Source organism: Squalius cephalus (assembly GCF_949319135.1).
Source record: "Squalius cephalus genome assembly, chromosome: 22".
Taxonomy (NCBI): domain Eukaryota; kingdom Metazoa; phylum Chordata; class Actinopteri; order Cypriniformes; family Leuciscidae; genus Squalius; species Squalius cephalus.
In genome coordinates this window covers 3025393-3053203 of record NC_137143.1, presented here as the reverse complement: position 1 = coordinate 3053203, position 27811 = coordinate 3025393, and the positions used below count along the sequence as shown (strand labels likewise).

The 27811-nt window shown below is 39.6% G+C and overlaps 2 protein-coding genes across 2 annotated transcripts in view; one reads left to right on the top strand and one right to left on the bottom strand.

Annotated features, from left to right (window-relative positions):
- The window catches only part of LOC307150278 (uncharacterized protein), a 74288-nt gene that overhangs the window by 40770 nt on the left and 5707 nt on the right, over positions 1 to 27811 (bottom strand). The window contains exons 8-13 of the mRNA XM_079857288.1: positions 20706 to 20819; positions 20528 to 20575; positions 7190 to 7291; positions 4967 to 5041; positions 4621 to 4698; positions 4206 to 4250 (exon numbers count right to left, since the gene is read on the bottom strand). Coding sequence (XP_079713414.1) covers positions 4206 to 4250; positions 4621 to 4698; positions 4967 to 5041; positions 7190 to 7291; positions 20528 to 20575; positions 20706 to 20819 — 462 coding nt within the window. The remainder of the gene's footprint in view (positions 1 to 4205; positions 4251 to 4620; positions 4699 to 4966; positions 5042 to 7189; positions 7292 to 20527; positions 20576 to 20705; positions 20820 to 27811) is intronic.
- On the top strand, positions 301 to 2753 carry LOC307150597 (uncharacterized protein). The gene is made up of 4 exons (XM_079857945.1): positions 301 to 370; positions 453 to 630; positions 1321 to 1490; positions 1547 to 2753. The coding sequence occupies exon 4, from the start codon at positions 1661 to 1663 to the stop codon at positions 2369 to 2371; it is 711 nt and encodes a 236-aa protein (XP_079714071.1). The 5' UTR covers positions 301 to 370; positions 453 to 630; positions 1321 to 1490; positions 1547 to 1660; the 3' UTR covers positions 2372 to 2753.

The window sequence follows — 27811 nt, the reverse complement described above, 5'->3', positions numbered from 1 at the left end:
GCGCTGTGAATTGTGGGATTGACAGTGGACCGGAGAAAGCGCTGAGGGTGGGGTTGGCCAGTTCTCAACTTTATGCAAATATCAAGCAAAAAATGCAGACGGCAGCCAATCGCTGTGAGGTTCAGGTAGTGACATCTGTATTAAGTGTTTATGTTGCATTGAGCCAGAGAATGTCTAATAAGGGGAGAACTTCCACTCTCAGTGAACTTCCGGCTTCTGAACTGGTTGCAGTTCCACTCTGGCTCCACATGAGGGCGCTCACAGGACGAGTGCAGAATGAATGGAGGTCTATGGTGCTATTGTCACGAACACACACGGGAAACAGGAAGATCCAATAGCAGTAGGTTTTTAATTAGGGTAATCCAAAAGCGTAGTCTCCAGGCAGGGGTCAATATCAAACAAGCAGTCCAAAACAATAAACCAAACAAGACAGACTTGGAAACAGACCTCAGAAGTGTCATGACATACAACAACGATCTCCGTAACAAACACTGAAACAGACAGGGTATAAATAGACAGAAACTAACAAGGTGATGGGAAACAGCTGTGTGCAATGATCAATGAGTGACAGACCAGGATGATGGGAAATGTAGTATGAGTGAAAGACACCGTGGGGGAAGAGGACCTCTAGTGGTTACCCAGGGAAACACAAACCAGACACTGTGACATAACCCCCCCTCTACGGAGCGGCCACCAGACGCTCCAAGACGTACAAAAAACAACTAACACAAGAGTCCAGGAGGGAGGTGGAATGGTGGAGGATCAGGGGGAGGGATGGGGGGCCAGGTCCATGGAAGGGAACGGAAACAGGGGGTGACGGTTTAGCCGGCGGCCAGGGTGAAGCAGATAGTCCATCGGGTGGCCAGGGCGAAGCAGACGATCCATCGGGCGGCCAGGGCAGAGCAGACAGTTTATCAGGCAGCCAGGGCGGAGCAGACAATCCATCTGGCGGCCAGGGCGGAGACTTTCCCTCAGCCGGCCAGGGCGGAGACCTTCCCTTAGGCGGCCAGGGCGGAGCGGACAGTTCATTGGGCGGCCAGGGTGGAGACGACCCTTCAGGCGGCCAGGGCGGAGCAGACAGTCCATCTGGCGGCCAGGGCGGAGACTTTCCCTCAGGCGCCCAGGGCGGAGCAGACAGTCCATCGAACGGCCAGGGCGGAGACGACCCTCCGGGTGGCCATGGCGGAGACGACCCCTCAGGCGGCCACGGCGGAGATGACCCCTCGGGCGGCCACAGCGGAGACGACCCCTCGGGCGGCCACGGCGGAGACGACCCCTCGGGCGGCCACGGAACAGGAACAGACACCAGCTCAGGAACAGACACAGGCTCATCGGTGGCCATCTTGTCCGGAGACACCGGCTTGGCGGCGGCCATCTTGTCTGGAGACACCGGCTCAGCGGCGGCCATCTTGTCCGAAGACACTGGCTCGGCAGACGTGACGTGAACAGTCTCTGGAACGGCAGACATGACCTGAACAGTCTCTGGATCGGCAGACTTGATGTGAAGAAGCACTGGCTCGGTAGGTTGCATCGGAGAAACCGGTAGGGCGAGACACTGGGGCGGCGCTGGCAGAGCGAGGCGCTGGGGCGGTGCCGGCAGGGCGAGACGTTGGAGCGGTGGCGGCAGGGCGAGACGTCGGAGTGGCGCCGGCAGGGCGAGATGTCGGAGTGGCGCCGGCAGGGCGAGGCGCTGGAGAGGTCCAGGCAGAGCAAGCTGCTTGGAGACGGCCTCCGGGACAACAGCGGGCTGTACGGGGACAACCTCCGGAACCACAGCGGGCTGCACGGAGACTACCTCCGGGACCACAGCGGCCTGCACAGGGACGACCTCCGGGACCACAGCGGCCTGCACAGGGACGACCTCCGGGACCACAGCGGCCTGCACAGGGACGACCTCCGGGACCACAGCGGCCTGCACAGGGACGACCTCCGGGACAACAGCGGGCTGCACGGGCACGGCCTCCGGGCCAACAACGGACTGCACAGGAACAGCCACCGGTATGGCCTCTGGTTCATTGGGGAGGCAGGAAGTCTTCCTCCTCCGCCGTCTCCGATGGCGATGTGCAGGCTCTGGGCTGGACGGGAACCGCGGCGAACAGAGCTCTGGGCTGGGCGAAATCAGCGGCGGATGGAGCTCTGGGCTGGGCGAAATCAGCGGCGGATGGAGCTCTGGGCTGGACATCACCAGCCCAGGGTCGAAGAGGGGCCAGAGTGGAGAATGGTGTCGGGATTCCTCTCGACCACCTCCTCCACTGCGGCCTCCACGGGTGCCGCGAAACTTGACCAACCGGGTCCCCTCAAAAAACTGTCTTCTCTCCCGGTCGGTGGCTGGGGAAGAGACATTGAGAAACATACCGCTGGATCCTTGTAATGACGGAGTCCTTCTGTCACGAACACACACGGGAAACAGGAAGATCCAATAGCAGTAGGTTTTTAATTAGGGTAATCCAAAAGCGTAGTCTCCAGGCAGGGGTCAATATCAAACAAGCAGTCCAAAACAATAAACCAAACAAGACAGACTTGGAAATAGACCTCAGAAGTGTCATGACATACAACAACGATCTCCGTAACAAACACTGAAACAGACAGGGTATAAATAGACAGAAACTAACAAGGTGATGGGAAACAGCTGTGTGCAATGATCAATGAGTGACAGACCAGGATGATGGGAAATGTAGTATGAGTGAAAGACACCGTGGGGGAAGAGGACCTCTAGTGGTTACCCAGGGAAACACAAACCAGACACTGTGACAGCTATACCCCTTCAAAATCCACTTTTCTCAGGATATAATTTTTTGTCTAGTAATTTGAATGTTGTATTCGAAAGGAGATGCAAAGAAATTACACATTGCTGGGTGTTAGATTTTTTAGAGTCACTTATTTGCTTTAAAAAGTCTTTTAAAATGTCAATGACGTCATACACATCGTACGACCAGAGATACTGCTTTACGGCAATCCTTCAGTCACTTTGGTGCTTTTGCACTCTGCACTTTCTTTTCTCTCGAGGCATTGACAACACAGCTGACACAGGGAAACACACATGCTAGACGAGTTTTGTTTGTTTCTGGTCCTGCTTCGGATGCCACGATGCCATCAAGCGGTATCTCTGGTCGTAATCAGTCCTTCACTGACCAATCAGCGTTCATTAGCAGAATGCTAGCGTGTTATGGGCAACAACAACTCAACCTGTAAGAAATCGAAAGGACATAAGTACTCGTTCATTCAACTTTCGACCTATAACCCATGTTGAACTTGCAAAACCTACAATCAAATCTGAGATTTCTCAACAGCAATCGGGTGAGGGAGACAAATTTAGCCGTCTAGCCCCATAGACTCCCATTCAGTCTGCACTCATGGCGATCGCCCCCAGTGGAGCTCTGGTGGAACTACAACCAAAATTCGGTACAAAAGGACTTAATAGGGAGTGGCCAGGCTCTCCGTAGACGGGCTCTGATTGAGCTTTATGCTGGATTTAGTGCGTACATATTGGTTACACATTGGATGCTTTGCAGTTTTTATATTTGTTTAATATTGCTTTTTTGGATGCTTTCATTGTGATTATACTGGCTGGGTTTACAAAAGTTTATAAAACTGACAGGGCATTCAAACAGCTTGCCTCTTTCCAACTAGTCGCTTCTATTTTCGATGTATTGCCCGTGTGTTGAAAAAAACAGATTAAACACACTCACTACAGACACGTCGGATAGAAGAGGGAACGAGAACACGCAGACGGTATCAAATACTGTGGAAAATTAGTATTGGAACCATTTTTTCAGTATCAATACTTATCAATATTGATATATTTAGTGTGTGTGAAGTGTGTCTTGACTCGAACATGTCAAGAGCTTGTGAAATGCCTATGCAACAATGTTGGTTCTTTATAAAGTACAGATATGATTTTTTTTTCCACATGATTACATTTAGACCTGTATTCAAGGTATACAATACTAATTAAAAACAATATGAACAAAATTAATATAACCAACCAATTTCAGTAGATTTTGGTATTCTAGAAGCATGTCTAAAAGTTGCTGTGTGTTTTGCACTTCAAAGCAAATAATGTATATTTTTCCACCAACCATTACAAAAAATAAGCTAAAATAAGCATATGGAATTACAATAAACTATAAACTCTACATTTTACTGATATATGCGTTAGAGGTGTTAGACTGTATATTTCAGTTGAGAATGTTTCTGTTACTGACCTGAACATTAGAAAACTGACCATCTCTGCTTGATGAAGGTGGGGTCTGATGAATTATTACAGGTAAAATAAATATGTCAGTAAATGAAGTCTGATGGTATAGTTTCAGTCACAGCAGATTTCAGTGGCAAACAAACAAGGAAAGACACTCTGTCCGAACAGAAGTCCTATATCATTCACAACCTCAAATTAAGCCCAAACATCTAAAGACGAGGGGTCAAATAATTACCCCTAATATTAAATAAAATACAGTCCATTTCATATTTGATTTAGTAATCTGTTGTAGGACAGACAGTACTGAAAATGATTGGAGTCATAAATAATAGAAAACAGTCCAACCCATTTCTAGCTGTCATTGTGATGCATTTCAATAGTCGCTACATGTCCTAAATGAGCAAATGAACACTAGTATTTACCTGATGATCATGTCTCATCATGGGAAGGTGTTGTTCACTGTATCTGGGTTGTTCAATGACGAGAGGGCCACTGATATCCTGAGAGAGTGAGAATATTTATTATTATTTATTACATTCCCTGGGGATCAAACCCATGACTGCTACTGTTTGAACAGGGATCATGTCCCATTTCAGAAAGGAATGTCTTGTCCACTGATGCTGGTGGGTTGTTCAGTGACTTTAAATGAACTTTAAATATATTGTTTGGGTTTTTTTTTTTTTTTTAAATAACTTCTATTTTCTAACAAATTTCAACATTTTTTTCCTCTCTATACATTGCTACTGTGCTGCAGTGACTGGTACTCACCGGATTAGTATCCAGACTGTCTTCCTCCATTAGATAATAAACACATCTTACAGGATCACGGGTCTGCTGAATCCACTAATATTGATATCAATAAAATCAATATTCATTCTTACTTGCCACAATCCAACAACATCCATTCTCAGTATATCTTAAATTCACAATAAAATCAAAATGGACAATTCTTCATTTTTAATGGAATATTGCAGTATTTATTATGAATGATTCCTCTGTGCACATATTTATTGTTTTAAAATGTATGTGTCTTGTAATCTTTCCCTCTGTCTTGCAGCGACATCTCTTCTCTTCTCTGATGACGAGGACGGGGAAACCTGTCACATCTGGAAAGGCTATTCGACTGCCTTTATTTTAAGACCTAATACATGGATCCAATATATTGACATTGATTTTCTCCCATATAACTGACTATTTACATTAACACTTGCTGGACTGGCATTTTGACCTCATTTTGTGTGTATTTGACAGTTTATGCACAGTACATCACAAAAGAAAGTTCAATTTGGACCTCGGTACAGTATTAAAGGGATAGTTCACTCAAAAATGAAAATTCTGTCATTTACTCGCCCTCAAGTTGTTCTAAACCTGTATGAGTTTATGGGACAAAATACTATGGAAGGACACAGACTGTGATGACACGTTTCCACATTTACCAGTATTGCAAATGCAGTAATTTTTTTCATATTTAATTTTTTTTATTTATTAATATGTATTTATTAAACACTATACTTTGTGTTACATTACCTCACAAATTAATGCTGCTGTGAGGGTGGGGAGGGAAAAGTTGTGGAATTTTTTTATTTTATTTTGCTATTGGAGCAAATGGAAATGGATTTTTATTTTTTTGTTGTTTTTTTGTTGTTGCTATAGACGTTTACCCAACTATGACAACTTCCGTTTCTGAGAACCCCAGAAATGTGAAAAGCGTCCATTAATGCTCACTATGTTCCCTTAAGGGAAAATACATCACATTTTCTGCAATGTGGAATATAAATCTCACAAGCCAACTAAAGGCAAGCTCACACTATATGGCTGGATATTGCTATTGCTGTTTCAAACGTCTGAGCCAAAACTTGTTGTTTGATGTTATTGCCACGTGATCTTGTAATGAGTGCAATGCAATGACAACTAATCCAGCCAATCACAGTGCAGATGATGTAATCAGAAAAATCTCATAATCAGACTCACTTGAGCTTATAAAAAAATAATTCGTATGACATGTTAAAAAAAATCTATTTCAGCATCAACACACATAAATAGTAAGAATCGTATATTAACTAACATTTATAATTAAATTATGGCTGAAATATTGCATGCATATATAAAGATCTATGTATTTTTCATTATGTGCTTTAAGCAGCATTAAAGACATTGATAATGCTCGATAACTGTTGATAAACAACTGTATGTTTTACAATGAGCGGATGTTATCATGTCACGGAAGTTGAGTTATCAGTGTCCCAATAGTGAGCCAGGGACCTTACCAGTGCCCGAGTTTATGTTCACAGTATTGATTCACAATCTGGGGAGCTGATTGAGATGCACCCTAAAACTCTCTGGGTCTGGCATAGATCAGCGAGCCTTTATTGAATTATGATTAATGTTTAAATATCAACAATCCTATAGAGATAAAGTCAGAGAACTCTGCCGACAGTCTTCATGTTCTACTGTAATCTTATCTTTTAATATATAAGATGCATATGTATGGAGTCCATAGCATCCAGTGTTAAACCTCTGCTAAATGGCTGTGAGGATAGAGAAAGAGAAATGTACAGTCTATAAACCCTTATGTTTTTCTTTTTCGCTTTACCCTTTTACCCTTTATTGTTTTACTCTCTTTAACTCTTAAAAATAAAGGTTCCAAAAGGTTTTTCTCAGTGATGCCACAAAATTACCATGTTTTGTTCCCCAAAAGAGCCTCCCTGTGACCAGTTGTTAAAAGAACCATGTTTTTCTTAATGCTAAAAACATTTGAATTATCTAATGATAAAATAATCCACTATAAAGATCATTTTGTGCAATCGAAAGGTTCCATTGATCAATGTCGATACAGAACCTTTATTTTTAAAAGTGCTGTTTAATTAAAAAACAAAGCAAAACTGAAAATTACCTAAATTATAAATCCCATTTGCTTTATGTGACATTGTCATATTGATATAGGTTATATCAGACCTGTGTGATTCATAAATGAATAATAAAGTTACTCACTGGTGAAGGGGCAACATCATATATATCAACCATATCATCCATATCATCCATATAATCATACTGATCCAGTGACATGACTGCGAGAGAATCTCCAAACAGCAACTGAAACCAATTAATTAATTCCCAAATTAGTGACAAATTTGTGTTACAATTACAAATTGTAAATGCTCCATATTTTTACTATTGCTATTGTTCAAATATATAAGATGAACGTTCACGTTTTGGTGAACGCCAAAAAAGAGAGAGAGAGAGAGAGAGAGAGAGAGAGAGAGAGAGAGAGAGAGAGAGAGAGAGAGAGAGAGAGAGGAAATTATGGCAAACATCAGACCTTTAAATTCAATGTTAAAATGTATCCAGCATTGTTGTCAAATGCAAAATTTGTCAGTATCGTTGATAGCCTATGTGTTGTCTTAACGACTGAAACGTTTTAAGAGAATCAAGTTTAGTTTCATTTTCATTTCGCGTCGCTACACACATTTTTAGACATTTCGTTACAATTTGATAGGTCTTGAAGATGAATGTATTCCCCGGCTTGGGACCTTTCTCTGGTTCTACGGGCTCTTAAGGGACCCCCCTTTGAGCCACTTCAGTCGGCTGATCTAAGACCCCTCTCTCTTAAAACCGCTCTGCTGTTAGCACTGGCGTCAGTAAAAAGAGTGGGGGACTTACAAGCGCTCTCCACGAGCACTTCCTGTCTTGAGTTTGGACCTAACGACTCCAAAGTCTTTCTTAAGCCAAGACATGGGCAGGATATGTACCAAAGGTGCTCTCAACACTGTTCAGAGCCCAGGTTATTTCTCTATCAGCTCTCCCAGTCTCGGGAAAAGATAGTGATGCTCACATGCTCTGCCCCGTCAGAGCTCTGAGAATATATTTGGAGCGTTCGGCCTCTTTCAGACAGTCTGAACAGCTCTTTGACTGTTTCGGAGGCAGCACCAAAGGGCTGCCGGCCACGAAACTCACGCTATCCAGATGGATGCTATTGCTCGAGTTCTCTCCATCTAGGCCCTGGCTCTATGGACCCAGGCCAGTGTATAACTCAGACCCACTGTTGTGACTTCTATGTGGGAATAATATTCTAGGTCCCTGGCTCTTTCGACCCAGCCCTATACATATTTCTGAGTGGCCTTTGTGCTTCACTATACTTGCATATCATTTTAGACCCGACGTTCTGGTCTGTGATTTTCAGACTGATCTGTTATAGTCCCGAGGCTCCCCGGATTCTCAGAGTAGTCACAGGCGAATAGCACAGCGTTTTAAATTGGGTTCCCACAGCGTTTGCAACGCAGTACGAGAGAAGGTTCTCGTAAGGGAACGTACTTGATTACTTACGTAACCTCAGTTCCCTTAGAGATAAGGGAACGAGTACTGCACTGCCATGCTATTTCGCTCATATCAGGTGTTTCGCTTCAGTCGATATAGACCTGTCATATGGCGAGTTTTCTCTAAATTTATATTCTCCTGCCGCGTCCATTTTGGCGCGCTCAAGTCTGGCAGGGAGCCAAGCGCTCCCATTGGATCGCGCGCTCCTGCTCACTCGCCATAGGTTCGTGCAGTTGCCGCAGCACAGCCAATCAGCTCGCTCACGCAAGCTATGATGCTCTCACTGTGCAGCTGCAATGCGTTTTAAAATAAAGGCTTCCATATTCTTGAGAAAAGGAGTTTTCCCACAGCGTTTGCAACACAGTACTCGTTCCCTTATCTCTAAGGGAACCGAGGTTATGTAAGTAATCAAGTAGGTTATTACCTGATCAGTTTTATACGTGTTGACGTTTAACAGGTTTTTTCAACTGCTTACACACAAAATCCTTACTTGTCACACAATTTCTGAAACCTGACACTCAAACACCAAAACCACACACCAAATCTGCAAAACCATACATCAATTATAGGCCTTCGACTCAGTTTTCAATTTCATAAAACACTTCTTGCAAACCACAACACACAATTCTCTATGTTTGTGATATTCTGAATGCATTGCTTCATTTTGGAAGAGATGTGGTGCATTTTGCATTTTGTTTGTGCAATTCTTGGATTTGTGTGTAAAGTTTTGGAGGAAAAAAGAGGCAAAGTTTTGAAAATGTGTGTAAGCAGTTGAAAAAAAACTGCATTGAAACATTTGTATAATATATGTCGGTATTCACAGAGAAGACTTAAAGGAGAACTCGGCAACTCTAGCGAACTCTAGTCACTTCTTCGCTGATTTTCCCCCACGAGCTCCCCCTACAGCTGTGGGGGGGGCGTATATTTCACAACACGGACGTAAAAAACTCACTTGCGGCGGCCTCCTCCCCTTCTCTACCGCTGCTCATGTGCGTTTGTTATGATCGGAGCAAGCCAACTGTATCGTGTGGAGCTATGTCTACCGAGGTGGGTAATCTGGTAATACATCATACATGCGTGTGTGTTTATGTCGAATTGCCGTAAAGCAATTCGTGTTTGGCGCTCGCGCTCGTTCTCGTTCTCGCTTCTCACGAGACTTCCAATTTCTATCTTGCCGGGACGGCAGTCCCCAAGTTGCAAGGTTGGTTTTCCACCTGGGAACGCTGGGGGGAGCAGGGAAAGTCATCAATATCACCAGAATAGGTTGTTTAGCCATCCAAATGATTTCTAGACAGTTTTATTAAGTTAAAAAAGTTACCAAGTTCTCCTTTAAACCTCGTCCTAGACTAAAATGCATGTTTGAGCTGTTTTAACTGAAAGCAACTTGCACTGACATATCTTAAAAGTAAATCAGTACTTAAATGTCCTAATTGAACTAAGGCGTAATCCTGGTTTAATCTAAGCCCTGTCTGTGAATAATAGAATAATAATAAGAGGAATAATAGTAGTTAATTGTCTCTTATTGGCCTGATAGCGGAGCCATCCATAGCACAAACAAAACAAACCCTGAAAATTGATAAAAGAACATATTATTCAGACACTTATAGTCATTTAGCTTTTATTAATATATTTTTTAATATCGATCTAACTTACTGCAGTGTGCAACAAGTGTCTCATAGCAGCACAGAGTACTATAACATAACTTTCAACAAACTCAAATGCATTTTAGTATGATTGTTTGACCAAGTATTACATCTCTATCCACCAGGCAAAGTCCACTACTGCCTCTGTCCCACACGGTGTTCCCCAGGTTTCTGTTCTTGGGCCTCTTCTCTTTATAATCGACATGCTCCCACTAGGTAACATCATCCGTCATCATGGCTTTAACGACACCCAACTATATATCCATTCTCAACGCAATGATCCTTTCCCCACAAATTCCATATCAGCTTGTATTGGTGATATAAATGCTTGGATGACCAGTAATTTTCTCAAACTCAACACTGATAAAACAGATCTACTTCTTATTGGTTCACCTCAAATTACATCCCGTTTCTGTGTTGACAATGTTAATATTGCTGGAGTTTTGGTTCCACCACTGTCAAAAACCTTGGTATAGTCTTTGATTCCTCTCTTTCCTTCCTTCCACACATCTCCTCGCTCACTAAGTCTGCCTTCTTTCACCTTCGTAATATCGTCCATTTCTGAATATCAGCGATGCTGAGACCCTAGTTCACGCTTTCATCACGTTTTTTTTCCTTTTTTTTTTTAACTGCATTTTTCAGGCTATATATACTTTTTTTTCCAACATCAAAACTTGACAACTGCAATTCTCTTTTCTATGGCTTACCCAATTCATCAATAAATAAGATCCAATATATCCAGAACTCCACAGCTAGGGTCCTCACATACACAAAGAAATCTTCCCACATCACTCTTTTACGCAGACTTCATTGGCTATCCGTTCGCTTTCGTATTGAATACAAGAGACTCCTTATCACATTCAAAGCACTCCATGGTCTTGCCCTCAACTATATTTCTGATCTTATATATATATATTCACACTTAGATCTTCCAATACCAGTCTGTGACGATCCGTAGGCACAAACTATCATCGTTTGGTGGAAGGGCTTTTTTTACCGCTGCCCCAACTCTTTGTAGATCTACTCCCCAACACATCCGTGACCTTGCATCATTACATGATTTCAAAACCCACCTTAAAACATATCTTTTTGCTACTTGTTTCCCTGAACCCTGACTCTATTTTCTGATATGTAAGCCGGAACCGGGAACACTTCCCATAAATCCTGATGTACTCGTTACATCATAAGAAGAATGGCATCTACGCTAATTTTAGTGTCTTTGTTTATCCCGAGGTTTACCGCAGTCCGCCGGATCCAGGCCGTATCCAGATCTGACGAAGGACCTTCGCCTGGACCTGATGACAACGCAGTGCTGAAGTGCCAACTAGTCTCTCCCTATGGAGGATCCCTTTACCACTCTACAGATAAAGCGTTGTCGGGAAAATTCGTTTCGCGTATCTACCCCGAAGTGATAAAATAAAATAAAATTCTGTATCAAAATTTATAAGGAAAGACCAGTACTTTGTTTAGGCTTGGCTTGTAGGGAATTACAAACCTGCGCACATATATTCAAATGCACATAACTATAGAACCAGTTCTTAATGCGCATGTGCAGGGCCGGCCCGCGGCATAGGCAGTATAGGCAAATGCTAGGGGCGCCACTCATCCATAGGGGCGCCAAAATGAGTGAACGAGTGATTTTTTTTAAATTTTTTTAAAAATTTTTTTTTAATAATACTATTTAAACCATTACTTCGAAATACTACCAAATAAAGCAAAAAAAGTCCGGCACATCAATCTTCCACTGCCCAGCGAGTGCTTAAAGTGCGTCAGAAAAAGAGCCTGCGCGCGATCAGTTGTTGGTAATTTGTTGTGTAGCGTGCGCGACGCCGCATCCAATGTAGACAGCATTGTTTTTGGTTTGCTTTTGTTTGTTTTAACACACTCAGGCTCCCCTGTAGAAACGGACCTGGCAGCTCGCGCCAGGTCTAGACACGGTGAAAGTTTCCTGATTGTGACAGATGGCCAAATTTACATGACACATTATAAATTATCATTATAGTCTGCAATAAATACAGTGTCAAAAAGAAGAGAAGAGGATAAAAGGGGATAAAGACAGGTAAAGTGCATGATGTAGTGAATTAACAGTTTATCTAATTGCATAGTAGGCTAGTAGCCTAAGATACTATAATTTAATGGTATTTATTTTAACCTTAAACTTAATGTTAGCAGTTGTTCTGAGTTCTCCAGAGGCCGCAGACAGTGTGATTTTGTATAACAATCATGTCAGTTTTAAGACGCATTTTTTATCACTTTTTTAATTAATGTTTTACACTACAGTTGTGCAGTTTTGGGGGATATATGGCATTTTTAAAATTTATTTGCAAAAATTAGTAATGATATTTATTTACAGGTTTATTAAAAATAGCAAAGTTCACATTAAATCTGTATTGTAAAACGCGCTATAAAAGATAATGGGGACTTGACTTGAATGCTAGATGTAATACACTACAGGCCAAAAATTTGGACACATTACTATTTTTAATGTTTTTGAAAGAAGTTCTTCTATCATTTATTTCTGTGATTCTGTGAATTTTCAGGATCATTACTCCAGTCTTCAGTGTCACATGTGACATCCAGTCTATCACATGATCCTTTAGAAATCATTCTAATATTCTGATTTATTATGAGTGTTGGAAACAGTTCTGCTGCCTAATATATTTGATGAATAAAAGGTTAAAAAGAACTGTATTTATTAAAAATAAAAAAAATATTTTCTAATAATATAAATCTTCTTTACTATCACTTTTTATCAATTTAACACATCCTTGTTGAATAAAAGTATTGATTTATTTCAAAAAAAGAAAGAAAAAAAATTACTGACCCCAAATTACTGACCAGTAGTGTATATTGTTGTTACAAAAGATTTCTATTTTTAAAACATTTGCTTCTTTTTTTATTTTTATTTTTTTACTTTTTATTCATCAAATTATCCTAAAAAGTATCACAGGTTATGAAAAATATTAAGCAGCAGAACTGTTTCAAACTTTGATAATGAATCATCATATTAGAATGATTTCTAAAGGATAATGTGATAGTAATGGTCCTGAAAGTTCAGCTTTGCATCACAGAAATAAATGATAATTTAAAGTATAATGAATTGAAAACCAATTATTTTAAATTGTAATAATATATCACAATATTACATTTTTTTCTGTATTTTTGATCAAATAAATGCAGGCTTGATGAGCAGAAGAAACTTCTTTGAAAAACATTAAAAATAGTAATGTTTCCAAACTTTTGGCCTGTAGTGTGTGTGTGTGTGTATATATATATATATATATATATATATATATATTTTTTTTTTTTTTATATATATATATATATATATACTGTATATCATGAACACAATGACGGGGTGAAATGGGCTGTGATGCATGGGGCGCCAGGTAAAATCTTGCCTAGGGCAGCAAATTGGTCAGGGCCGGCCCTGCGCATGTGAGCGCCATCAGCGTTTCTCACAGGTTCGGGTTTAAAGTCTATGTAGAGAGAATGGTGTCGTCTTAGCGGCCCCTAATTTAATAACAAATGATCGTTGTGATGGAAACGAATCAATCAAAACTAACATTAGCTGGAAAATAACTTTATTAAAGAACCGCTATAAAGCCAAAACAATCTCTGTTACCTTAAATTATACGCTTATCTCTGTAAAGCTGCTTTGAAACAATCTACATTGTTAAAAGCGCTATATAAATGAAGATGACATGACTTGACTTGATTTTTATGTATATGTACCTCTATCTATTATGTTATCCATCTCAGTTTATTAGGGGCCAAGCACCGAAGGTGCGGAGGCACCTATTGTATCTGTTCCATTTCTTCTTATTAGGGGCCAAGCACCGAAGGTGCGGAGGCACCTATTGTTTTCGTTCCCGTTCTTATTAGGGGCCAAGCACCGAAGGTGCGTAGGCACCTATTGTATCTGTTCCCGTTCTTATTATTATTATTCTTCATTTTTCCGACTGGGAGTCTATGGCAGCCCATAGAACCGATTGCGGGAAAGTTGTTTTGGTTTGACATTCTGATAGAGGACAGTCCCAACATTAAATACACCAATTTTTGTGTTTCTAAGTCATTCCCTCTAGCGCCACCACCTGTCCAAAATTTCACTTTTATTTTGCTAATAACTTTTGAACCGTAAGGCCAATCAACAAAATTCTTTTTCCCTCTGATTCCTGAGCTCATGCCGATTCGATTGCACCCTATGACGTCATTTTCCGTCATAAAAATATGGCCGCCATTTTGAATTTTTCGATAAACCTACTTTTTCGAACTCGTCCTAGACGGTTTGTCCGATTTGCACGAAAATTGAACCAGATCATCTTCAGGCAGTGCTGACCAAAAGTTATGGAATTCAAATTGATTCGTCAAACCGTTTTCGATAAACGCATGAATACATTTTACGTAGTGCTAGCAAAAACAGTCGTAAGGCTGTATCTCCGCAACGGTTTATCGTATTCAGACCAAACTTGGTACATGTACTCACAAGCATGACCTGAGGCTACATGCTGCGTTTCGGCGCAGCGCCTCCTACTGGTCCGGAGATATGAAAAATGGCTATTTTTGCTTATAACTTCTGAACAGTTTGTCCAAAAATCATAAAATTGGTCTCGTTAGATTCAGGGCGACATGCCGAGTCGACTGATATCCAATTTTACCATATCGGCTATTTTGACTGTCGGCCATTTTGAATTATGTGCTAAAATGCTGTATTTTATGAACGCATTAACGAATTGTTACGAAACTTGGTGTGGGTCATCAGCACGATGCCCTGAAGGAGCCTGAGAAGTTTCGAAACAGCGCCACCTAGTGGTGAATTTTTTTTTTTAAATGCTTATAACTTTGGGTGTGGTTGACATATTTTCAGGAGACTCATCTCTTTAGACTCCTGAATCCTTGCCGAGTCCAACAATACCAAACATGCTAGGTTTCGCCTTAGGGTTTGTGTAGCGTTGTGATTTAGCACTTAAAAAACATTTGGCGATATCTTCGAAACCGTTTGTCCGATCGAGACGAAACCACCGTCAGAAGTTTGGAATCATAGCTTGTTAACTAAACGTCAAAGCCCAAATGCGAAAATATTGATGTCTAGAGGTAGTAAATTCCTATTAAAGTCATGTGTCAGTCATTTTTTACGTGTTTTTTCATATAAATGTCTATAACTCCGAAGATAATTGAGATATTTTCACCAAAATCGACACACATATGTATGGGCTCACTCTGAGGACACATAAAAAAAATGGTTGGACTGAGCCTCTTGGTGGCGCTATAATAGAACAAAACATGAAATTCCCATTGACTTCAATACAGTTTTGTGAAATAAAATGCTATACTAAACAAATGCATTGGTGTAATATTACAAAACTCAGAATGTGCCATCTGCACCATCCCCTGAAGGTACCCAACATATTTAGAAACAGCGCCACCTAGTGGTCAAAAGTTATAACAAAATTTCCAAAATTGCTAATAACTTTTGAATAAATTGGCCTATTGTAATGCAACTCATCTTAGTAGATTCCTTGGGTCAAGCTGAGAACATAGATACCAAGTTTACCTTATTTGGCCTAACTTCCTGTCCGCCATCTTGATTTTCATTCAAAACCTACTTTTTCGAACTCCTCCTAGACCGTTTGTCCGATTTTCACCAAAATCGAATCGTATCATCTCCAGACCGTGCCGACTAAAAGTTATGGATTTCGTGTCGATTGACAAAACCGTTTTCGTATAGCGCAGCAGCAAAGTTGAGGCATGATGCTAATAGCACTATTCAGGCTTTATCTCTGCAATTCCTTGACATATTGACACCAAACTTTGTGTGTCATTGTCACTTCACTCTGACCACATCACATCAGTTTTGTAACTGCGCCACCTATTGGTCAAAAGTGATAATCCATTAAATCATATTTTTATTTACTGTTTCTCTGATTTTTCAGGCATTTTGCCTATAATCCTTTTTAAATGTCTTTAATTGCTCATTGTCGAAGTTGGTCTGACACTTTCAGCAATGTTGGCATGTCTTGTCATCTGATTGTGCTTGGCCCCGGTAATGGCTGCTTGCAGCTATATTTATTATTATTCTTCCTTCTTCCGACTGGGAGTCTATGGCAGCCCATAGAACCGATCGCGGGAAAGTTGTAATGGTTTGACATTCTGATAGAGGACAGTCCCAACATTAAATACACTGATTTTGGTGTGTCTAAGTCATTCCCTCTAGCGCCACCACCTGTCCAAAGTTTCACTTTTATTTTGCTAATAACTTTTGAACCGTAAGGCCAATCAACAAAATTCTTTTTTCCTCTAGTTCCTGAGCTCATGCTGATTCGATTGCACCCTATGACGTCATTTTCCGTCATATAAATATGGCCGCCATTTTGAATTTTCTGAAAAAGCTACTTTTTCGAACTCGTCCTAGACGGTTTGTCCGATTTGCACGAAAATTGAACCAGATCATCTTCAGGCAGTGCTGACCAAAAGTTATGGAATTCAAATTGATTCGTCAAACCGTTTTCGATAAACGCACGAATACATTTTACGTAGCGCTAGCAAAAACAGTCGTAAGGCTGTATCTCCGCAACGGTTTATCGTATTCAGACCAAACTTTGTACATGTACTCACAAGCATGACCTGAGGCTACATGCTGCGTTTCGGCGCAGCGCCACCTACTGGTCCGGAGATATGAAAAATGGCTATTTTTGCTTATAACTTCTGAAGAGTTTGTCCAAAAATCATAAAATTGGTCTTGATAGATTCAGGGCGACATGCTGAGTCGACTGATATCCAATTTTGCCATATCGGCCATTTTGACTGTTGGCCATTTTGAATTTTGTGCTAAAATGCTGTATTTTAACAACGCATGAACGGATTGTTACGAAACTTGGTATGGGTCATCAACACGATGTCCTGAAGGAGTGTGAGAAGTTTCGAAACAGCGCCACCTAGTGGTGAATTTTTTTTTTCAAATGCTTATAACTTTGGGTGTGATAGACTTATTTTCACGAAACTCATCTCATTGGACTCCTGAATCGTTGCCGAGTCCAACGATACCAAACATGCTAGGTTTTGCCTTACAGTTTGTGTAGCGTTGTGATTTAGCGCTTAAAAAACAGTAGGCTATATCTTCGAAACCGTTTGTCCGATCGAGACGAAACCACCGTCAGAAGTTTGGAAACATAGGTCGATAGCTAAACGCCAATGCCCAAATGCGAAAATATTGATGTTTAGGGGTAGTAATATTCAATCAAAGTCATGTGTCAGTCATTTTTTACCTGTTTTTTCATATAAATGTCTATAACTCCGAAGCAAATTGAGATTTTTGCACCAAAATCGACACATATATGTATGGGCTCACTCTGAGGACACATAAAAAAAATGGTGGGACTGAGCCTCTTGGTGGCGCTATAATAGAACAAAACATGAAATTCCCATTGACTTCAATGCAGTTTTGTGAAATAAAATGCTATTTTCATTCAAAACCTACTTTTTCGAACTCGTCCCACACCGTTTGTCCGATTTTCACCAAAATCGAATCGTATCATCTCCAGACTGTGCCAACTAAAAGTTATGGATTTCGTGTCGATTGACGAAACCGTTTTCGTATAGCGCAGCAGCAAATTTGAGGCATGATGATAAAAGCACTATTCAGGCTTTATCTCTGCAATGCCTTGACATATTGACACCAAACTTTGTATGTGTCATTGTCTCCTCACTCTGACCACATCACATCAGTTTTGTAACTGTGCCACCTATTTGTCGAAAGTGATAATCAATTAAATCATATTTTTAATTACTGTTTCTATGATTTTTCAGCCATTTCGTCTAAAATCCTTTTTAAATGTCTTTAATTGCTCATTGTTGCAGTTGGTCTGACACTTTCAGACATGTTGGCATGTCTTGTCGTCTTATTCTGCTTGGCCCCGGTAATTGCTGCTTGCAGCTATATTTATTATTCTTCCGCCATGGGAGTCTATGGCAGCCCATAGAACCGATTGCGGGAAAGTTGTTTTGGTTTGACATTCTGATAGAGGACAGTCCCAACATTAAATACACCAATTTTGGTGTTTCTAAGTCATTCCCTCTAGCGCCACCACCTGTCCAAAATTTCACTTTTGTTTTGCTAATAACTTTTGAACCGTTCGGCCAATCAACAAAATTATTTTTTCTTCTGATTCCTGAGCTCATGCCGATTCGATTGCATCCTATGACGTCATTTTCTGTCATAAAAATAAGGCCGCCATTTAGAATTTTTTAAAAAACCTACTTTTTCGAACTCGTCCTAGACGGTTTGTCCGATTTGCACGAAAATTGAACCAGATCATCTTCAGGTAGTGCTGACAAAAAGTTATGGAATTCAAATTGATTCGTCAAACCGTTTTCAATAAACGCACGAATACATTTTACGTAGCGCTAGCAAAAACAGTCGTAAGGCTGTATCTCCGCAACGGTTTATCATATTCAGACCAAATTTGGTACATGTACTCACAAGCATGACCTGAGGCAACATGCTGCGTTTCGGCGTAGCGCCACCTACTGGTCCGGAGATATGAAAAATGGCTATTTTTGCTTATAACTTCTGAACAGTTTGTCCAAAAATCATATAATTGGTCTCGTTAGATTCAAGGCAACATGCCGATTCGACTGATATCCAATTTGACCATATCGGCCATTTTGACTGTCGGCCATTTTGAATTTTGTGCTAAAATGCTGTATTTTAAGAACGCATGAATGAATTGTTACGAAACTTGGTATGGGTCATCAGCACGATGTCCTGAAGGAGCATGAGAAGTTTCGAAACAGCGCCACCTAGTGGTAAAAATTTTTTTTCAAATGCTTATAACTTTGGGTGTGATCGACTTATTTTCACGAAACTCATCTCATTAGACTCCTGAATCGTTGCCGAGTCTCACGATAACAAACATGCTAGGTTTTGCCTTACGGTTTGTGTAGCGTTGTGATTTAGCGCTTAAAAAACATTTGGCTATATCTTCGAAACCGCTAGTCCGATCGAGACGAAACCACCGTCAGAAGTTTGGAAACATAGGTCGATAGCTATATGCCAATGCCCAAATGCGAAAATATTGATGTTTAGGGGTAGTAAATTCCAATCAAAGTCATGTGTCAGTCATTTTTTACGTGTTTTTTCATATAAATGTTTATAACTCAGAAGCGAATTGAGATATTTTCACCAAAATCGACACAAATATGTATGGGCTCACTCTGAGGACACATAAAAAAAATGGTGGGACTGAGCCTCTTGGTGGTGCTATAATGGAACAAAACATGAAATTCCCATTGACTTCAACACAGTTTTGTGAAATAAAATGCTATACTAAACAAATGCATTGGTGTAATTTAATGAAACTCAGAATGTGCCATCAACACCATCCCCTGAAAGTACCCAACATATTTCGAGACAGCTTTTGGTCAAAAGTTATAACAAAATTTCTAAAAATGCTAATAACTTTTGAATAAATCTGCCTATTGAAATGCCACTGGACTTAGTAGATTCCTTGGGTCAAGCCGAGAACATACATACCAAGTTTTCCTTATTTGGCCGAACTTCCTGTCCGCCATCTTGATTTTCATTCAAAACCTACTTTTTCGAACTCCTCCTAGACCGTTTGTCCGATTTTCACCAAAATCGAATCGTATCATCTCCAGACCGTGCTGACTAAAAGTTATGGATTTCGTGTCGATTGACAAAACCGTTTTTGTATACCGCAGCAGCAAAGTTGAGGCATGATGCCAAAAGGACTATTCAGGCTTTATCTCTGCAATGCCTTGACATATTGACACCAAACTATGTATGTCTTATTGTCACTTCACTCTGACCACATCACATCAGTTTTGTGACTGCGCCACCTATTGGTCAAAAGTGATAATCCATTAAATCATATTTTTAATTACTGTTTATATGATTTTTCAGGCATTTTGCCTAAAATCTTCTTTAAATGTCTTTAATTGCTCATTGTTGCAGTTGATCTGACACTTTCAGCAATGTTGGCATGTCTTGTCGTCTTATTCTGCTTGGCCCCGGTAATTGCTGCTTGCAGCTATATTTTGTATTGTTTCTATGTCATGTTTCTATGTCATGTTTATTTGTACTTTATTATAAAGCGACCTTGAGTTTTCTGAAAGGTGCTATATAAAATAAATGTATTATTATTATTATTATTATTATTATTTAAGTAAAACAGCACTGCTTTACCCCACAATTTTCACTCATCTAATAAAGTGAGTAGTAATTCAGCACTTTATTGTATTTCATTAGAACAAGATAAAATAGTGTTAAATTATTAGCATTTCTCCTTGTTTAAATCCGGCCCCTAGACGTGATAAACTGTATATTTCAGTTGAGAAAGTTTGTGTTACTCACCTTATCATTAGAAAACTGAATATCTCTGTTTGATGAAAGTAGGGTCTGCTGAAAAAAGAGGAATGTTCCATGTTTTAATATCAATATAATCAATAATAGCAACAGTAATTTGTTCTTATTTTGTTCTCTGCCACAAGACTCATTATCTACAGGTCAATTTCTGTTCTTTAGCCAGTACCTCATTTCGCTGTGAGTCTGAACCGTGTGTTCGATCCGTTGGGATGTTTTGATGCTTCATGTCATTTTGAGTTGGTCTAGAGAATTGACCTCCAGGACCAGATGTATATACGTCCTAACGTTCAGGGGGAAAAAAACTCTTAAACACCATAAAATTATTTAAATGATGAATGAATTTTTAGTCAAATTCACATTGCTCAAGTGATACTTTGGAATCAACAAGTTTTATTGATTATTTTGTTTGTTTCAAAGTTTCAAAGTTTCTATTAATGACCTTTAGATGTATACATTTTAAAGACATTAGGCCCTATCATAGACTTGACGCGACGCAAGTGTTTTTTGCTATTTTCAGCCCGACGCAGTTTCCATTTTCATGTCCTGCGCCACGTTGTTTAAATAGCAAATGCATTTGCACCCATCTGAGCACCCATGGACTGCTAGTCTGAAAACGAGGTGTGTGTTCAGGCGCATTGACGGCGAGTTGCTATTTTGAACAACTGAAATAGACTGCAATAGACATTATTTTATTATTATTTATTTATAATGCATTAAGATTTGTGACTGGATGTAAGGCATCATCATTGTACCTTGTACAAAAGGACAAACTGGCCCTCATTGTCAGTGAGGAGGCATATACATTGGCTTATTTTTATTTATAAGTCTATGCTGGATATGCTTCCGTCCTCCTATCTTTGCTCTTATATGTCACGTAATATCAGTTCTTATAATTTACGCTCTGGTAACTTGTACTTGTTATCTGTACCTACAGTTCGTACAGAGCTTGGTAAGAAGGCTTTTAGTTATGCAGCCCCGGCTACCTGAAACACATTACAGACTGATTTGCAATTGCGAACTCTGATTTCTTTTGGAAATAGATGCCATAAATTGTTGTCACTGTTTTTAAAATAACTAAATCATTTTAAACCTGTATAAATTGTACTTTTAAGCAGTCTGATGTTGTTTGTTTATGGATCCTGTTTAAATGTTTTTGTTGTTGTGCGTATGCTTGGTGATCATATTTGTAACTATGCACTGTTAATATGCTGCCATTTTGGCCAGGTCTCTCTTGAAAAAGAGGTTTTAAATCTCAATGAGATCATCTGTTTAAATAAAGGTTAAATAAAATTAAAATTATATATATATATATATATATATATATATATATATATATATATATATATATATTTTTTTTTTTTTTTGTTATTTAAAAGCGCATTAGTAATATGCGCCTAAATGCAGGTCCACAACGCTCATACACTTTGTCCTGTAGATGGTCTCCTTGCGCTTTAACCTCACACACACACACACAGCTTTAACCTCGCGCACGAGCAGATCTGTTTCCTCTTTGGAGACGCGTTCAGTTTTTCCAATTGTAAATTCCGTCATGTAAATAGCGAATCTGCCATGGCGCGAGCGCAACTGGCTTTTAAAGGGAATGGGAGAAGAGAAGAGTTGGTTTATTTCATGTTACGCCCAAAACACACCCATTACTCATTAAGAGAATAGAAACAACCCTTTTAGACCATGAGCCGGGAGCGCCGACCATTTTCCCCGTCATTAAACTAGCAAAAGTGGATTCGGACACACCCTAAGTGCTCTTGACGCTTTAGACCATGCGCTTAGATCGTCAAAATAGGGCCCATTCTCATCCAGAGCAACTTCTGCTTTAAAAGAACACACATTTTATCAGGTTTTGTATTCCCTGGAAATCAAATCCAGTTACTGTTTGAACTACAGGTGTTAGTGTTGTCATGATACTGGAATGTCTATCTTCGATACGTTACCTTGAAAAATATCAATATTAAATTTCTATATTACATGGAAAAACTGCCATTTAGATATTTTTAATATTATCATCTAACTTTTTTTGTCCATCCATTTAATTTTGTTGTGCAGCAGTTTACACACAGCACAAGAAAGCTTGATTTCATGCTTTGAATTTAATATACACAAAAAGACAAGTAAACAGTCTTTAAAAAAAATAATAGAATAAACATACAAATGAAATAAACACTGCTTTAGTTTTTTCAGGTGGGTCTAACAGTAGTATTCAGGTACAGAAATACTGCATAAATTAGTAATCAAATGTAAAATATAATTAGATATTCTTCATTTTAAAAATTAAATAAAGAATAATCCTTACAACTGAAGTTACAAAATCAAGAGCAGTGAGTGATTTTATCTTTCTTTTGTTGTTTGATTAACATTAATGACACAGTTAGGAGCAGGAATATTAGGCGGCTGTCACTTTAAGAGCGAATGGGCGGATCCAATATACTGAGGCCCTGTCCCAAATGGCACACTTCATATCCACTTGTAGTCTTGTGGATTTATACATGCGCGTGTCTATTAAGTCCACAAGACTGTAGGGTATTCCCAATGCCACTTGAAGGGAAGACTGCAAGGTTAGCCAAAAAAAAGCATAATGTCTGCTAACGCTGCGGTAGAAGGAGACCAGAGGTCATAGAGGAGAGGCTTCACTACGCTGAATAAACTGCTTCTGTGGAAAAACGGCTCATCATTTAATGAATCGACAGCCCATCAGCTAATCTTCAACATCTCTGCTCTTAAACATTATTTTTGGATTGATCTATTTTTAGAGTTTATACCAAAACAAAATGCTGTTTTATAAGAGACAATTGCACAACAGGTATGATTCAGATTACGGCACTACTCATCCATTTCTATGGTATCCGCAAACAGTGATCGACTGTCGCACAATTCTGAACGAAATTCAATGGCGTCAAAGCTGTAAAGTGATTGGTTACCAAGGCACACGTGATCCAAGTTGGCCGTTATTTGTGCAGTAGCTTACACACTCGAGAGCTTTATGTGCACACGCTTTGGGTGTGAGCGCGAAACCTGAGGAAATTAGCCAAATTATGTGCAATCCAATCCTAGTTTGATACTCGCTCCGATTGACCTGAGAAACGTTTTACGAGCGAATATTTCAGCAGTTATTATATGTGTCCCGAATTTATGTCGACTAAACCAGCGATACCAATCATTCGTGAATGAATCATTCTTTTGGTTCGATTCTTTCTAAACGCGCTTGCATGCGCGTTCACACCGCCGTCGGAGAGAGCGTCAAAGTGACCAGTCAGTAACGGTCTAAAACTATTCGGATTCATTCGGACCGCTCCGTCGCTGAATCATCTGAAGCGGTTTCTCGGTCAGTACAGTAACAACAAATAGTTGCGTTTTCTCCCGGTCCCGGACAGTTCGACAGAAACCTCTCTGTTACAAACCACAAATCACTCGATGATTTAAAGAGATAGTTCACTTTGAAATTAAATTTTGGTATGTTTTAGCTTACCTCAAGGGCATCCAAGATGTAGGTGTCTTTTTTTTTCCGCAGTAGTTTCAATTTTGATATTTTTAGGTCAAACCGTTCTTGTCTGACAGTCATATCATGCAGGTCTGTGGTCACTGTCTCAAAGAGCATGCACAGAGTCCAAATTAAAACAATTCCCCATCGTCCAAATTAAACAGTTCCCCATCGTAAGAAAACGAACAGTATTTATATCGTTTTTACCTCTTATACACAGCCACGTCCAAGTGATCTGAGGGCGCGGGCGCTTCCTGCTGTGTGACGTGTGCGCAGACTGGTCCATAGATATATATACACTAGATGTCGCCTTGGCTACGGCAGTTCATTGGAACGAATGTCTTTAATGCGACATCTAGTGTATATATCTATGCACCAGTCTGCGTACACGTCACACACCAGGATGCGCCCGCGCCCTCAGATCACTTGGACGTGGCTGTGTTATAAGAGGTAAAAACGATATAAATACTGTTCGTTTTCTCACACAAACCGCTCGTTTCGTGTCTTAGGCCATCAATGTGTACTTACGATGGGGAATTGTTTAATTTGGACTCTGTGCATGCTCTTTGAGACAGTGTCCATAGACCTGCATGATAAGACTGTCAGACAAGAACGGTTTGACCTAAAAAATATCAAAATTGAAACTACTGCGGAAAAAAAGACACCTACATCTTGGATGCCCTTGAGGTAAGCTAAAACATACCAAAATTTAATCTCAAAGTGAACTATCCCTTTAACTAGTATTAAATCAGATGAACTGACTGATGAGGAAAGCAGGAGAAACATTGTGTCATGAACAAAATTAGAAGACTTTAAATCCCCTAATCACCCTTAGAAACATTTACCATGAATGTACTGTAGTAATTTACCATGGTTGGGCAGAAATGTGCAATATTTATATTGAATACTAAGTAGTAATAAATAAATAAATATAGTGATTTATATTGCATTAGATTTATTAGGTGGGTAGAGGAATATATAATTAATGTTTGTTATGAAATTATGTCAGTTTCTTTGTAAAGGTGTGTATAGTTTTTAACTTGTGTTTAGGCATTTTTTATACAGTGGGAGTGAGTAGCCTGTGGTTATCAAGTCTCACTGTCAGAATATTTTCATTTTAAGCATAACAATTATAAATAAAATAATTATTATTTCTCACCAACAGCTACGAGTTTGTATAATTTATTTATTTGTTCCAAGAAAAATAGTTGTAGGCTACACAGCTGTAAATTATCAAGTTTTTATTTATTATGGTTTTATATATCTGCATACTATTGGGTACCACATTTCCAAGTAAATAGCATACTTTTTTAGGGTTACTTTAACTTATTTATTGAAATTGTTATGTTTCAATAAATAAGCTAAACCCCCAAACCAACCCACCGGCCCACCTCAACTTTTCGATTTGATAATGCGGCCCTCGAATGAAGCTAATTGAATAGCCCTGGCTTAAACATTTCTTGAAACTATGCCTTGTATTCTCAAAACAGTAAACACAAATCCATAACGTCTCACCCAGTTCCCCAAACATCCTATTTTCAGGTCAAAATGAAGCTCTACACTCAAAACCATTCACTCTTGCTGAAAAAACCAAACTTTGCCCTCAGACAGGACACACAAGCCCTCAAAATCACGCACACTACAACAATCTAACACACTGGTGTAATAAATTCAAAACAACATTTCCAAAACTGGTAAGTTATGTTGCTTGTGGTTCCCCCATCACAAACCTTTTCACATGATGAACACAACCAATGGATACATTGGCACATTTGTATTCATTCATGTACTACACAGTACAACACACACACGCAAAAACAAAAAAACATTTTTTTTTTCCTGTTTTACTCTTCTTCTTTTTTTTTTAAACTCTTTACTCTAAATTTACAGTAAGATGTGTGTGACCATCATATGACAGTAAAGGAGCACACACAAACCTTATTCTAATATGGAATTGTATTGGAATGGTAAAGAATGTTGGTACGTGACAGGAAGGCCTCCACTCAAGGAGACAATATGAACAAGTCTAAGAATGTTCCACATGTGGTTGAAATGCCATCATTGGCCTAGAAAGATAACGGTAACACTTTAGAATAATGGTCTGTAGTTAACAAGTAGCTATGCAGGAAGTAATAGGTAGTACTGCATTGAGTCAAGACTATGAAGGATGAAGGATGCCCTCCCTTCACTGTCACACTCTGCAGCCACTCTGTGTGACTGTACGACTGCTGGCCTTTTCTTGCAAGAAAATAAACCTCATCAAAGACTATTGGAAATGTTTGTCTCTTATTCAATGATAGAATTTTGTTTGCCACCACTCCTCCCTGAAGGTTCTCGAGGCGACGGTAAAGCGACTCAAATTTGGCCTTACTCGTAGCCCAGCCTCCCTCATAGTCATACCATTGATAAAGACATGGGCAACTAGAGTGGCTTGAATTTCATCTGAGACTGCTTATCTTCTTGCCCTTGCTCCTCCTCCTCCTTATCCCTCTTCCTTCATGTCTTTCTGGATCCATTGTTCCAAAACTCAATAAACTGATTTGGGCCCTTTTATATATCTATTGAAGGTTCTGATTGATGTGTGTTAAATTTTGACTCTTAGTGTTTCCACCTGGGTAATTGTGTGCTAACTGAGCTGAAGCTGTGCTGACTTGAGTGAACAATATTGAATGCTAGTGCTTTCTAAATGACAACATGGTCTAAGCAATGAGAAATGAAGGGATTTGTGTGTAGAGTTTTGCAGTGACAGTTCAACAAATCTGACTCATGTGTCAAAACAGGGAATAGTGTTTATAGTTTAGTGAAATGGGTGTGCTTTTTGATAAATGGCGTTATGGTTTTGAAATTTTAGTTCAAAAGCCTGGTTATAATGTTTAAGCAATCGAGAAAAACTGTAATTCCTATGGAAGTTGAGCTTCACGCTCGCGCTGTGGATTGTGGGATTGACAGTGGACCGGAGAAAGCGTTGAGGGTGGGGTTGGGCAGTTCTCAACTTTATAATCGCTGTGAGGTTCAGGTAGTGACGTCTGTATTAAGTGTTTATGTTGCATTGAGCTTTATGCTGGATTTAGTGCGTACATATTGGTTTCACATTGGATGCTTTGCAGTTGTTTTTTTAATATTTGTTTAATATTGCTTTTTTGGATGCTTTCATTGTGATTATACTGGCTGGGTTTACAAAAGTTTATAAAACTGACATATCTTTACTTGGGCATTCAGAAACAAAGCTTGCCTCTTTCCAACTATAGTCGCTCCTATGTTCGATGTATTGCCCGTGTGTTGAAAAAAACAGATTAAACACATTCGCTACAGACACGTTGGATAGAAGAGAGACCGAGAACACGCAGACGGTATCAAATACTGTGGAAAATTAGTATTAGAACCATTTTTTCAGTATCAATACTTATCAATATTGATATATTTAGTGTGTGTGGAGAGAGACAGGGATGAGATAATGACTCAAACATGTCAAGAGCTTGTGAAATGCCTATGCAACAATGTTGGTTCTTTATAAAGTACAGATATGATTTTTTTTTCCACATGATTACATTTAGACCTGTATTCAAGGTATACAATACTAATTAAAAACAATATGAACAAAATTAATATAACCAACCAATTTCAGTAGATTTTGGTATTCTAGAAGCATGTCTAAAAGTTGCTGTGTGTTTTGCACTTCAAATCAAATAATGCATATTTTTCCACCAACCAATATTACAAAAAATGAGCTAAAATAAGCATATGTAATTACAATAAACTATAAACTCTACATTTTACTG

Coding starts and splice junctions, on each gene's coding strand:
- LOC307150597 (XM_079857945.1), top strand. CDS start 1,661: ATGTCGGAGTGGCGCCGGCAGGGCGAGGCGCTGGAGAGGTCCAGGCAG.